The sequence below is a fragment of the Vidua macroura genome, chromosome 2, assembly GCF_024509145.1.
Source record: "Vidua macroura isolate BioBank_ID:100142 chromosome 2, ASM2450914v1, whole genome shotgun sequence".
NCBI classification, from domain to species: Eukaryota; Metazoa; Chordata; class Aves; order Passeriformes; family Viduidae; genus Vidua; species Vidua macroura.
In genome coordinates, this window is record NC_071572.1 from 36,060,081 (window position 1) to 36,075,668 (window position 15,588).

A 15,588-nucleotide genomic window follows, 5' to 3' on the forward strand; every position below is an offset into this window, starting at 1 on the left:
GGAAGGCTGCCTGTGAATAAGCCAGATTTACTACGTGTGCTGTTTAAATATTAGCACTTGGACAAGGGTGTTCATTAGACAGGAATTGTTTCACTTGGTTTTTCAGGCCGATCCTCCATTAAGGAAGATCTTTGGAAAATGCTGGCAGGCAGGAAAAAGAGGAAAGAAAGTCTTTTAGGTCTGTGCATTCGAGTACATTGGTTGTTTTCTGGCTGTTGTTCTAAAACATGCACTTCTTGGCCTTAATTGAAACAAATATGTCTTAATGGAGAGAGAAACAAACAAACCTGCTGTGGCTTTTGTCCTTGTGAGAACATGACTCCTCATTTTGTGTATGAATCAATACTATAAGTAATTATTTATATTTTTCTTTCATGAAGAAGTGTCCATGTTTGCCTGTTAAGTAATATGAGTAGGAAAGACAAAATTCTATGTCTAACTACAAATATTAAATCTCACTGCCAGTTTGTGTAAGAAGTCTTCCCATACTTAGAAAAACAGCATACCTGTCTTTAAGTACTAGCGTAAAAATAATCAAAAAAGAGCTGAAATAATGACAGCAATAGTGGAATTGGTGAAGAGAAATACATCATTGTAGTGGAATGGTCACACTGTCCTGGATATGAGTTTTTTTCCCAGAAGCATGTGTGATCCATGGATCAGGTAGATCTCTGTCCATTGCAGAGATCTGTAAGCACGGTCCTGGTTGAATGTCTGATGTTCCTTTGTGTTACACTAGTAATATTTATCATCATGTTAATATACTGTAAAAGTCTTACATTTTTTCCTGTCCCACATGGCTGTTCAACAGTGTTGAAAGTTTATTTTTGTAATTCGCCCATGTCCAAAATTAACAAAATGTGTGCAATAGTAGAAATATTAGCAAAACAGAAAAACAGAATCATAGCTCACCAGGTATTGTGTTAGCTGCTCTGCATGGCTAAATGCAGTGCAAGAAACAGCAGTGCCTGCCAGAGAGACATGTAAAATCTGCTAATGTGCCCAAAACTGGGATAACGACTAAAAGAGTCAATCCATGTATAATTTCCAAGATCTAAATAAACTTCTTGTTGATATTGAATCAAGCCCAAACTATTAAGATTTGGTTTGCTCAGTCTGTCATTTTGGTTTTGGAAACTGTTTATTCCTGTCTGTTCACTGCAGTTGCTACTTTTCTGCATGTGATTTTATTAAGCATCTCAAATTTTATCTCTTCTTCTCTTCCCCCATCCCCCCTTTTTTTTCCCTTCCTTTTAGATTCCTTCCTGGACAAGGATTGGTACTATATCCACAAATAGGAGACAAACTGGATATTATATGCCCAAAGGTGGACTCTAAAACTGTTGGCCAATATGAATATTATAAGGTCTACATGGTTGATAAAGACCAAGCAGATAGCTGTGCTATTAAAAAGGACAATACACCTCTACTTAACTGTGCCAAGCCAGATCAAGATGTTAAGTTTACCATCAAGTTTCAAGAGTTCAGTCCTAATCTCTGGGGCCTGGAATTTCAGAAGAACAAAGATTATTACGTCATATGTAAGTTCAAACTTTCAGTTGTTCATTCTTTTAAATATAATTGTTCATTATTTTGCATGCTGTCTTGTGTATTATAAGCAAAATAAGATGAATATGAATGGGTTTATGTCTTTTTATCTGAAAATTATTTCTTGCCAGCATATTTTCAATATTGTTTCTGATTTCCAAAGGGTCTCTGTCTCTTTTTTCCTTGGTTTGTGTAAACCACATTCAATTGTACTTCTATGCCTGTAAAAGGCTTTTTTTTTTTTCTTTTTTTTTTGTGCACGGTATTGTGTCCTGTGTTTGCATTAGATGTTGTGTGCAGCTAAACTGTGACGTGTTTTCCGCTCACAGCCCTGGTGATGTGCTGTGCTGTTGGCCTTGGCTTCTCTTATGCCAGGAGCAGTGACCCAGCTGTTCTCAGATGAGGCATCCTGTGTGACATGGCTAGCCATTACTCCACGTGCTCTGGGGACTCTCACAGAAGCATCTTTTGGCCACTTTGGTGCCAATTTTGTCAGTATAGTTTCCTCACAAGGGTTAGTGGTAAGGGCCAGTAACTGAACATGCCTTTCCTCAAAACATACCTACTATGTCCATACAGTAGCTAGGAGAGCTCTTGGGTAAAACCTAGACTAGCATGGTCTTGAATTTTATCCATTTTCATGGTCCTGGCATGCTAAACAAATATGCATGGCAGAGGCCTCTGTGCAGCAGTACAAACTTTGTGTGAGTTTCTGATCAGGGATTTATGGCTGAAAGCAAGTCTGGAGGTAGCCACTGTGTTCAGTGATTCAAATTACTTATGATGTATGAAGTTAATGATGTGAATCAGGAGTTAGCATAAGCTGAGACCTCAGCAGTATAACAACAACTTACATTCGTTTAGGTTTTGTCATGGTAATATTATGCCCTGTGGATCTCATTTAGCCCCATGGGCACTTTTGAAGTATTGAGCAAGTATTCGCAGTTATTAGGTGATGGAACAAATTCTGCAAATACCTGGCTTTTCTGCAGTTACAAGAAAGTTAGATACTTGAGTGTCTTATTTCACAGAATCATAGAATAATTTGAGTTGGAAGGGACCTTTAAAGCTCATCTAGTCCAAGCCCCATTCAGTGTGCTGGGACATCTTGAACTAGATCAGGTTGCTCAGAGCTCTGTTCCTCTGTTCCTAGGTATGGAGTGTCTATCACCCCTCTAGGCATCATGGTTCTGTGTTTCACACACTCACTGTAAAACATTTATTCACCTGGTGAACATTTAATACCTGGTCTAAATCTATACCCTCTGTTAGTTTAAGACCATTAACCCATATCCTGTCACAACAGGCCCTGCTAAAAGATTAGTCCCTGAACAGATTTCTGCCACCTCCTTGAAAACTGGAGGATTGATAATTGTTTCGTGTAATGTCTGCCAGTGTAATTATTTCCCAATTTCTGATTTAAAAATATTGGCAGTTTTAAAAGTGCTCTGATCAAGTACTTTTGAAATGGAAATGGAAATTAATTCAATATAAATTAATGCTCACTTCCCAGTTATATCCATAATGGTATATGGTAATGTATAAAACAAGGTTGTATGTCACAGAAGCTTAAGTATGAATTCACTGCATTATTAATATTAATTACTAGTTTTAGAAATTACTAGGAAAGAGTTACAAGAGAAACCATTTTTTTGGTTTTAAAGATTGCTTAGTACGAACACTTTCTCTGTTTATCTGGGTACTATATAAAAATGTGATTACACTTAAACAATATTCACTTTGACAAACTTCCCACTGAAATACAGTGAGATATTTACTAGGGTGAAAGCAACAAATTTACATGTTGAGAGATAGTTATCTGTAACTCCTGTGAAAATGTGTAGCATAAAAATGGCCATGCTCAAATATTTGGTTTAAATGAAGAAATGTGTTCATTATTTAGTGCTGCTTTTAAAAACATCCACAGAAGACCAACTGTAGTAGAACAAATGGCACTGTTACAATTATTATCTGAAAATTATGGGCACAAATGGAGCTTTCTGATGCACTGTCAGTTCTGTCATATCTATGTCATGGATTTACCCAGAGAATTATTAAGTACGTCTCATTTTCATTAGTTTTGTATAATTATTTCATTATAGCAATAAGACATAATAGACGTTGCATTTCCTGGAAGATTACAGCATAACTTGGTTGAAAGAACTTACTCAGCCTTCAGTCTAATGCCTCGAAAATCACTCTGGCCTAGCAGTAATACTGGAGTGCCTCAGGGTATTATTTTTCCTACTCATTGTGGCATAAACAAATGGCTAACTTATCACTGTTGCTAGAATACTGACTGAGCTTCAGCAAGGGTACATTTTAATAGGCTGGATAAAAAAGCACCCCACCCTTGAAAACCCAGCCATCCTGAAGCTAAAACCCTCACCTTTCTGTCATTCAAGGAGAAAACAATAAACTCAGTGATGCTGGTCTCAGAAGCACTAAGAAGCATAGAAAACTAGGCCAGTGCTCAGCTAGGACACCATTTTAGAGTGTATTGGAGCTAGATAGGGTTTTATTAGTTTGTATTCAAAAGCTCATGACGCAGCCTTGTCAGTCAGTGCAAGTTCTGGTAGTTGGGACATTTGCTGTCATTTTTATAAGTAATAAAATGCATCTTAGTCATGTATGCAAATCAGGCTTTAAATTGTTAGCATATATTCTTATTCACAGACCTGTAATTCTTTCTTTTCCTTCCTTCCTTCCTTCCTTCCTTCCTTCCTTCCTTCCTTCCTTCCTTCCTTCCTTCCTTCCTTCCTTCCTTCCTTCCTTCCTTCCTTCCTTCCTTCCTTCCTTCCTTCCTTCCTTCCGCAACTTCCTTCCGCAACTTCCTTCCGCAACTTCCTTCCGCAACTTCCTTCCGCAACTTCCTTCCGCAACTTCCTTCCGCAACTTCCTTCCGCAACTTCCTTCCGCAACTTCCTTCCTTCCTTCCGCAACTTCCTTCCTTCCTTCCTTCCTTCCTTCCGCAACTTCCTTCCTTCCTTCCGCAACTTCCTTCCTTCCTTCCTTCCTTCCGTCCATTTTGCCTTGCTTTTTTTGTTGGGTTTTTTGAGTGGTGAAAAAACTGTGAAATGAAGGCAATGATGCATTTTATGTGCCAGCTTTTGATTTTTAAGTATTTTACGATCTTGCATTCCCTCAACTAAGTGGCATCAAACAAACCTAACACAAGAGCTCACTGAGCTCAGCATCTTTGCAGTGCTTACTGTGGCTGCGCCTGCAGCCTAATCTCATGCTGTTTATGCTGGTACCTGTTGTCAACCTTTTAAATGTTTTGTGCATCGTCATGCACCTTTATCATCTTGCCATTATTTGAAAACAGAGTTTGTTTTTCTAAGGTAATAGTATGTGGTTTGTGGAGCTGTATTAAACAGTAAAATCTCTATTTATATTAGGGGTTAGTCATTTTGGGATGAGGAATTGCAACACAGGATGAAGCAGCTTCCTGAGCCCTTTAGAGACATATGATTACACAGGAATTCTTCAAGCCATAATTTTTATATCATCCAGATGTATTCATGATAGGTGTAGCAGAAGGAGATCTTTTCTATTCAGTGCTTCCCTAAGCCTAGGCATATAAAATCTTTTCATTTCACAATTCCTGACTTTTTAAAAAGTAAAAGTGTGGGTAAGTTTCTCATATCTGTTTTCACATTTAATGGTACTTTAATAAATAAATAAATAAAAGTAACCCATTTCTTGGCAAGATATTTCACAATATGACTATCAGTATCCAAAGAGTTAATTCTATGAACAGCAGTAATCGGAAAGACGATACTGAATGGTATTGTGAAAGTGACTGAGTGATGTAGCAGTGTCCTTGCTTTTCTCTTCTTTGCTATCATCAATTTTTCGTTCATTGGAAATGAATTGATTCATTTTTCTACAGTTACCTGATTTCTTTTCAGCAGAATTGGAGAAGGTCAAATGTACTTGAGATCTCAGAAGTATTAATGTTTGATTATCCTAAAATATGTGACCATTTAGCTAACATAAGTCGCTAAGGAAATCCTTAATCAAATACATGAAGGAAGATACATCATGTCCAACAACATAAATATCTATGTGAAGGGCAAATTTGAGCAGAAGGGTGTCAAGATTTGCGACTGTGATGTTTGCTTTAAAAAGTCTTTTTATGTCTTTGCATTATTAGGGAATAATTTTATGCTGTTGTGAATTGCTCAGAAAAAGTAGTGAGTATATTCGCTCTACTGAGGAGACACTCAGTACTTGATCCGCAAGTACTTGGGTCATGGTGTCACTGCTTCAGTACCCCTCTAAGATGCAGATTCTTCTTGTTTGTGAGAGAGACACATTAGCATAGTACAAGTGCATTTCATATACCAACGATGTTTACTCTTGGTGTACAGGAGTCATCCTGAACCCTTCCCAGTAAACTTGGCCTTTAGTCAGAGGGCCTAGAGCACCTGGTGATGCACTGGGTTTGTGCTGGGGGAAGCTATGCCATCGGGAAGGGAGAAGTGCCGCCTGCCTCCAAGCCACTGTCAAGCTCCTTAGGTAGTTTGGCCAAGCAAGCACATATTTCACGCCACCTCTTCTTTTGCATAAGTGAAGTTTATGGGCTGACATCATCAACATTAAAAAAATAAGTCACCTGCAATGAGGTCTTCACCTGTTCCAAATTTGTAATAGAGTGACTTGGGACTTGGGAAGGCGCTACAGAATGGTTCTCTGAAAGATTCCTCTATAAGGCTTGCTTTGCCTGGACCTCATTAGCTGAGTTTGCTGAGCTAATGATGCTCATTGGCTTTGACGTTGGCAAAATTGAATATGCAGCTTTCCTTAAATGTTTTTTTGTCAACTTTTTTTCAAGTGACCCACTTACATAATTGGCTTCTGGCTTAAATTAAAAAAAGTATATTTATATATATTTGATCCCTGACTGATTTAAAGGTTTATACTGGCTAGCAGCACTATATTTTGGATAACTGCTTTAATAGTACTGTGGCTTTTAAAATCAAAACAGTAATTCTTAAACTTTAGCATTAGCTGTGTTTGAAAAAACTCAAAAGGCTTTTTATGTTTTTGCTTTGTCATTCTGTTACAATTAAAGGGCAATAACTGTCTGAGGAAGAACATATTAAAGGACAATATAGATTGTGCCCTGAAATATGGCCCAGCTGGGAAGAATAAATCTCTTTGCATGGCCAAATAGATTTACATTAAAATGTTATTTTAGTATTCTGACCAGTTTAAGCGCTGGCTAATCTGTCTGTCTGGGCATTCTGAAAACGTTCTGAGGCAGATTTCAGCCTGCAGCCCCCTGCAACCTCCAAATCACCTAGTGAAAGCTGCCTAAAAGGGTACAGTAAACAGGTTTTTCTTTGTTAATGCCAAACTAGCCAAAACAGGAACAAATACTGTATCAGAAATTCAATCCCTTTACTTTTATAACAAAGACATTTTTCCTGGTTTCTGTTAAAGACTCTGTGGTCCAGAAATCTACTGGTTTGGGGTTTTTTTTGTGGTGATGGTGTTAATGAAAGCCAGTGTGATAATAGACACGCTGATTCCATTTGTGCAAAGATCACTTTTTTCTTTCCTTTCTCCTCTTCCTTCCTCAGAAAAATAGATAAATAATTTCTCCTTAGTGTAAAATGATATCCAGAGGTCAGTCTTTGACTTTGCTGAAGAGTCTTTTAAGGGATGTATCAGCAATACCACTTAGCTCTTGTTGAATGAAATATAAATACAGCTTATACAAATAATATTATTAGAGAGAAAAATCACTGTCTGTGCAGCTTCAGATTTCTAACAGAGTCTAAGACCTGCAGGATTAATGGAGTCATGGTCCTTTGGGGTTTTGTCCCAGACCACACAGGTCTTGTAAGAGAATAAGGCTATTTTATATTGATGGACTTTGTTCATATTCGGTGCCATTACCTAGGCAATACCAATCGTTTATCTCCTTTAAAGTAGACAGAGATAGTTCAGCAGGAAATCTGTTATTATGTCTCTATTCCTAAGGGAAGGAAATGAAAGATACGAATTCTCCGTTTGTTAATTGATGGCATGTTGTGGGAAAAATACAGTTATCTTCCCCCACACCCCCTGCAAGTATTCTGAATAGATATCGAATCAGATGAAAATGAAGAATAATTGTTCAGACTGGAAGAAAAAAATATTCAGGAAGTACTCATGAATTTAACAGATTTTAAAATTTCATAAGAAGCTGTTTAATAGTTTTAGTAGCTATTTTTATATCTCGCTTTCATAGCTCCTCAGAAACAGTTTACAAATACAGGAAATATAATGCATTCACAAAGAAAGATTCAGTATTCTCCTTAGAAGTCTTTATGTATGAAGTAGTGCTTTGAAAAAAAAAAAAAAAAACTTAAACCCTGATCTTCTCCAAAATGTGTATGTTCTTTGATTTGAATAAACATCCTTAACAGGGCTACATGCAGAAGAAGAATGCGCTGAGTGTGTATTTTATCCTTTATATTCGGGATATGAGTAACTGTTTAAATCAGGAGGGTGTGTATTGGTAAGATGTGCCATGCTATGAGGAAAGCATGAAGAAAGTATCTGTCTAAACTGAAACTTAAGAGTGCACTACCACACTGAAACACATTTAATTTCTATTTTGTATGTAAGTTTGGTGATGATCATTTAGCTCATCAACTGGAATGATTATTCTTTATACAGTTGCTTGTATCATATGTGTTACATATTGCAGTATTTGAAGTCCTAAAATTAAAGATGAGGAGCTGCATAAGGATTTATAAAGACTTTAATGAAATTCAATTTGAAGTCTTGAAATTGGTTGCCTCATTAAAGTCTTTACATGGCTGGAATGGAGGGAAATGTACTTTTGTCTGAAAACTGCATTAGTTAAAACAAAAGGCTGGAATTCTTGAAAACCAGGGTTGAATGTCAGTTTGGATTTTCTTTCCTGACTTCAGTCCATCCTGGAAACCTTGGATGAAGAATATTTTAGGATTTATTTCTGATAAATCAGACTACAAAATTAGGCCCTAATGGGCAGCCTTCCAGTTTCTTTTTTCAGTCCCAAGGAAATCATGCAAATTTTTCTGGAAATAAAAGCAGGATTAGGCTTAAGGTAGTCTTAGCTGTTCTTGGAGAAGAGTCCGTATTAAGCTGATAAGGCTGGTTTTTAAAAGTATGTTTGGATCTTTGTTAGCATGATTTGTTTTCTGTTTGGTAGATGAAGACAGCAAAAATCACTAAACTGCAGCAGAAGAGTAGTCCTTATGTCCTCACTGGGCTGCTGTGAGAGAAACAGAGTTCTGATTCCAGATCCTGACAGGAAAACTTAAAATTATTTGTTTTTCAAGTATTTCATGTTAGCACATAAATGCATTAGACCACCACAGCCCAGCTGATTGCAGAATTTCAGAATGGATTGGTTTGGATGGTACCTCTGGAGCTCATCCCTGCTCAAGCCTTTGCTCAAGCAGGTCCACCTGCAGCCAGTTGCCCAGAACCGTGTCCAGCTGAGTTTTGAGTGTCCCCAAGGATGCAGCCCCTCCTGCTATGCAGGTGCTCCCGGTCCTTCATCTCCATGAGCATTTACTGCACTTACTCTTGTGAGTCCATATCTGTCTTGTGTTGAGGAGCCTGCGACTGCACCCAGCTCTGCAGGTGTAGCCTCACCAGTTGAGAGTGGTGTGGAAGGATCACCTCGCCAAACCAGCTGCCAGTGCTCTTACAGATTGAGCCCAAGAGCTGTTTGCTTCCTTTGCCACAAGGGCACGTTGCTGCCTCATGGTCAACTTGATGTCCACCAGGACCCTCATGGCTTTTTTGCAGAGTTGCTTTCCATGTGTTTGGCCCCAGCCTTTGCTGAAAGTTGATTCCACATGCCATCCAGAGGCTGCCACAGCAGGTTTGGTAGCAGAATCAAGACATTAGCAAAATAATTTTCATTGCAACAGGAAAAAAAAAATCAAACAACTAAATAATGTTATACTGTTAAAACCCCAGTGAATTTTAAAAAACTCTATGAACATAAGTATTAAAAGTATCAGTTTGCCTGTCTAGTTGTGACTTTTCAAAATTCCGAACACTGGTGGAATTAGCACTGGAGTTTCTTTTACGTGAAATTACGTGATAATTTCTAAAGAAGCTAAACCTCTTAATTTCTTAATGGCAAGTATTTGAACAGGAGATCCTCTAGAACCGTGGAAATTCAGATTGCTTTATTTCTACAATGTTCCCTCATTAAGGTTTACTTTGTGGGTATTTTACAGCTCTAAACACAAACATAAGCATACTGCAGTCAAAACAGTGCTTAACTTCTGATCATCTTTGCCAAGTGTACAGTCATTCAATAGTATCATAATTGATCTCAGTACTAAGGTGCCAAACTCTGTGTTGCTGAAGGATAGTTAGATGATGTAAATAGCTTTTTGTGTTTTGCAATAAAGCACACTTTTGTTGTGCTACATGTAAAAGCAGGAGATGAAGGTATTCTTTTATTGAAGCAAACATGTGGAAAATTGCTCTAGATTGTTATAGTACAGAGCATCTCCCCTGAAAGGAATGAGGTTCATCTACAGGGCATAGTCTGACTGTGGTACTTTATTGGGGTTACTTCTAGACTCCGTGTGGTCAAAGCAAATAACATCATGTCCATCTAAACTGTTATAACCGTGAGACTGGCACATTTTCTCATTTGTAGTGTTATATTCTAAACTGTCACTAGGCATTAACTCAGTCACTGGTGAAGTCCTACCACCTAGAGATGAACTCTGCCTCAAAATGATGTTTTCCACTTCAGTGCTACTCGTATAGCAATTACTGGGTCATTAATATCATTGCATGCAATTAGTGACAGTAGAATGAGCAAGAGGTTTGTTATTTATTTAATATGAACTTTCACTATAACCCTTTCTTACCCAAGTGCCACAGACAAAAAAACAGAGAGATTTTCAAGGCAGGTGAACATCTTGTAGAGTGAAGTTGAATTTGTATGATACAGAAAGTAGGTCCTCATTTAATGTTAAAGCTTCTGCTTTTGTTTCCAGCAAGCCCTCTTGTCATTAGCAACAATCAGTGTAACTTGAATGCTAACTAATTCTATTAGTTCTGTTCAGCTGAACTGTTAAGCAAAGCTTGCTGTGGTAGTGGGAGACACTTCTCCCCATCCATGAGAAGCTTTAGTCAGTAGCATGCTGGGAGAGAGGATAAATTTGCGTAAAATACCTGTTTGTGAATGGTGAAGTCAACTAACTAGTAATCTGTTTTAGATGCATACTTTTGGGTATACACTAAATACATCATAATTAGTGGGCTTACATCTGCCACAGTTACTTCAGCGCTCACAAATATATAATTTGTTTATGTAAACTAGAAGCAACCATGTGTGCAGTGGATCATTATCTGACAACATTTCTCAGAGTATGTGAAATATAGAACTGAAATTCTTTTAGAAATGCTTAACTGTAATGAAAGACTTGTCGTTCATAGTGATACAGCATTGAGATGCTTTTCTGGTTTGTTTTTATATAATCTCTAAATCATTCCCAGGGAGTTTTGGAAAGGGGTACTGCACTTGACAGCAGTGAAGCAAGTAGGATTTTATTGTGGGTGGGTGGAACCTGTGACCTTCAGTAATGGATAATAATTCAGTAAATAGTTTACTGTTCAGTACACTTCAGCTGTGATATTCCTTAACTCAGTGAGAAAGTGGTGGTGTTTTTAAAATGATAGGCAGCAGTAACCAGTCAGAATTCACAGCTTTTATTTATATTTTCCAGCTCTCTCACTGTCTCTTTTTCCCTTTATGGAAAGACTTTGTTGACATAAGCAGCTTTTTTTTTTTACCACATATATTTTTCTTTCTTGGTCCCATGCCTCACTGGAATTAATAAAGTGATTCTAATTGTAGAAAACTTTACAACTCTCTCCCTGTTTTGTGCTGTTAGATGACATGAGATGTGGGAAGGAGAGTCTGTGGATTTCCAGAGATGTCCCTGGAATCATACAGCTGGTATATACCAAAGTATATTACAGTACAAAACTGATTGGCTCTGTCTTGATTGTGTCCTCTGCATTGCACTCTCAAAAAATCATTGAAACAGTAAAAAATTTGTCCCTCTCTTAACATATGAATACAAGTGGAGAATGGGGAATTAACAGGGAATTATATAAATACCCTTGTATCATGATCCCATTTAAGTACCAGAAGTCATGCTATTCACAGTTGGACAAGACACATTTCAGAGCAGTGGTTAGAAAAGTGAATTACAAAGTTTCACTGCAGAGCCTTTGCTTCTTCCTGGCAAAAAGAGGCCTGTTTTTTATTTTACTTTATTTTGCTCTGGTTTTAGCTTGACTAGAGAGGGCATTGCTGCTTACTTGCTTGCTTACTTACTTACTTCTCTACTTACTTGTAGAGAATATAATTTGTGGATCCTGTTTATATATAAATCCTGAGACATGCATTATAAGACTTAATTTAAAAAGCAAGAATGCAAAGTGAAAACAAAGAATACAGAATTCTTGTCCTTTCCCTCTCATTGAAGTTCTGACTCACATGTGGATAGAGGGGGGAAAAGGCTGGCATCAGGATTATTTTTAAACTCCATTAGCCCTAGTTTAAGGGGAAAAAAAATTATCTTAATGTGAAACAATGTGTGGAATAAGGTAGAATGAGAGTTTTTTTAATGGTTTTTAGGCTGAGAAAGTCCTCAAAATTCTGCCACCTTGACTTTGTAAATAAAAAAAACAGACATTAGAAAAAAGCAAAATTATTGGTAAGCTGCTTTTATACATTTTTCATTATAGCGTTGGGGTCCTAAATTATATTGAGCAAATTCAGCAGGTTTTTTGTTTGCTGTTTTTTTTTTTTTTAAGATAATTTCTTTGTCTTTAAAAGATCAGTAGAAAGTTTTGATTTTATTGTCTGTTGTTTAAAAATACAGACAACATAAAACAGCACTCCATTCAACTATTCATAATGCATTTAGATTTTAGTACTTACACTTCAGGTTTGGGACTGCTGACGGTTAAATTTTAGAAGAAAGTTTCATTTTTTTTAAAAAAAGTGAAGGTTTCAGTGTCAATCTTTTTGTCACTACAAGAAAAGGGAAAGCATTAGTTGCTAGTATTTTAAACTAGGGTATTTCTCTTCTCTCTAAACATTCTTCAGCTCACCCAGAGTAATGGGTGCCAAACTACCTGTTCTTTGGTGAGAAGCCTGAACATTTTTTTTTGTTGTTGTTTCAGATCCCCATGCAGATCTGGCATTGTTACCGGGGGGGGGGGGGGGGGGGGGAGAATTTAATTTGATTTAATTAAAACACTCTTTTTGTTCTCTCAGCTATCTTGTTCTTTCGTCCATGGGTAGTTTAGAAACAACCTCCCTGTTGTGATGAGTGATTTGTGGTTTTGCAATGTGTGATTTCTGGTGTTCTTAAACCTCTCCCATAAATTATCTAAATTTTTGGAAAAGAAGAATTATTTATTTGGTGCTTTACTAAGAGGATCATTAAAAGGACCAAAAGCAGATGAAAGCAGTCAGAGCACAAACAATGATGTCTGGCCAAAATAGTGTTCTATTACTTGATAAAAAACTTTCAAAAATTTTACATATACTTAGTAATCCTGAGAGTGCATGTGAGATGGAGTGCAACTTTGCTTTAAGCATAACTTCTTCCTACTGTTGGATCTAAAGCTTGTGTAGATTTTTTGCTGCTGTTTCTTCATTCTTTTTCTAAGCACAGCAGGGAAAAAGTAGAAATGAGTAGTATTATTTGATTTTATTTTACTCTGATTTTGAGAAATCTCTTTTCTGTTGCAGTATTCAAGCAGTATTTAATGAACAAAAACTGTGAAAATCATTACTATTGGATAGTACTGATCTGCCCCTAAAAAACCTGTAATTCTCAATTTGCTATTAACAGATCCACATCAGCAGCAATTAATTCGTCGTGACCTCATTAGTGATGTGTCCTTAATATATTGCCAAATTAGTTTTTTTTGTCCAGCACACTAAGGAGGGACAAAATCAATTTTGCCCTTGCCATCAGTAGACATCATTCATTTATTCCTACAGTCTGTGGTTTAAGGTCCATTTAGTTTTCACAGGAAAATTAAATATGATGATCATCATTTCTCTCATCAGCTATGTAATCCATTCCATGTTCAAGCTCTAGAAATAGATGTGTTTTAAAGTTGTGTTGGTTCAAAGCATATGTCATTTAATTTGCAAATAGGTAATGTTTTTCATAATCCTAAAACATGAAACTGTGGGTAATAAGTGTAGCAGAATTAAAAGGCTGAGATTTTTGTCTCCTCGTGTTTTAAGTAATTGTGATGGCTTTTTTTTTTTAAACTAATGTGTGTTTTTAGGAATGAAGGAAGTTGAATTTTTGTGACTGTGCCTTCATTTCTAATCTCTTTGTGAATGAAAAGCTATATACAGGCACAAATCCAGCAGCTTAATTCTCTGTCTGATTAGAGCAATGTTACCAACCTGGTAGGTTGAAAACAGCCATGATCCATGCAGTGGCGTAGCCTCCTGGGAGGCAGAGTAATAACAATCAAATGAAGACATATTAAAATGTAATATTACTTCCTCTCCATGGGGACTGTATAAGAATCATAGCCAGGAACTGTTCTTGTCAGCTGACTCTGCTATGCTCACTGACTCCCTGCCTCTGCATTTATGACTAATGCACTTTGTACAATAAACAGCACTTGTGGAGTTTTAAAAGCAAATAAATGTAGAACATCATACATTGATTTACATGAGTTCCAGCCTTTTTTGTTTGTTTGTTTGTTTTATTGGGGGTTTTGTTTGTTTTTATACAATTCGTGTATTTAAAAGAGGGGGAGGCAGATCAGAATGAGGTTTTTTGGTCTGAATAATTTAATTTCTCCCATGTGTATGGAGGAGGATATGTTAAAGTGGTGTGTTATGAACCTGCAAATGTATACTAGCTTCTCTAAAGTAAGTATGTATCAGCAAGACTCTTAAACCATAATTTCATAAAAGATAAGTGTTTTCTGAATGTTGAAAAGCTAAACTTGCATTCCTTATAAAATGGCAGCTGGTGTTGTATTCAAGGAATACAGACAGACAGTGTCTAATAAACTACTGTAAAAATGGCCTATAAGTTATTACAATTTTGTTAGAAAGTCTTAAAATTAGTAGAGATTTTAGCACAATTATATGTGTTCATTTTTAGGTGTGGACAAACTGGTGAATAATTAATATGGTTTTGGCTGTAATTATTAGTTTTGCAGTTGACACCAGTGGAGCAGGACAGGTCTCAGAAAATCAGAGGTATTTAACCATCAAAAGATTTAAAAATATTTTGCTACCTGTTTAGCAACATTTTACTTACTTCTACGTTCCTATGTATTGCTGTATTAATAGAAAGTGAAGTGTGGGATCCTGAGAACAAACTAACACTAATGAGAAACTTCATATTAATCATTAGTTATGCTTATTAATGTTAATATTTAAACATTTAGTCTTCTTAGCAGAGGGATTTGTAGGGTAGCTCATCTAAGTAATTAACTTTAACATATATCCATATTTAGACAAAATTTTTTAAAACTCTATTCTTATATATATATGTATATAACAATAAATTGGAGGGAAAGTTTAAAATCTAATTATATAAACACACTGGAGGATAACATTTCCATTTTGGATACCAGAAACTTGTGTTACATTTGTGTTTAAATCCAAAACTAGTATTTGGGGCACCTTTTTCCTTTTTTAATATCCTTTTAGTGTGAGCAGAGCTGCAAGTTCTGGGTCACTTTCCCACAGAGCTGTGGATGCAGTGGAGGAGCTAAAATGACAGTGGGTGTAATTTTCATTTGGAGATCAATATAGAAAGGCCACAGCAAGTGTTTGAGGAATATTTTGTACTCACTCCCTTGTTTGACTTCTGCACACTACACTGTCAAGGGGCATTAGCAGTATGAAACTGTGTTTTCTCTGCTGTCCCAGATTGCTTCTTTTTTTCAGTGAAGCTTTTCAAAGCTTAAAATGATGTGTTTAAAGCTACCCACTTTCTTCCTGGTACACTA

General features: G+C 36.8%; 1 protein-coding gene across 2 annotated transcripts in view; it reads left to right on the plus strand.

The window, feature by feature from the left end:
• Window positions 1-15,588, plus strand: part of EFNB2 (ephrin B2) — a 44,918-nt gene that overhangs the window by 20,352 nt on the left and 8,978 nt on the right. For both annotated transcript variants that reach the window (XM_053971825.1, XM_053971826.1), the window contains exon 2: window positions 1,258-1,541. In XM_053971825.1, coding sequence (XP_053827800.1) covers window positions 1,258-1,541 — 284 coding nt within the window. The remainder of the gene's footprint in view (window positions 1-1,257; window positions 1,542-15,588) is intronic.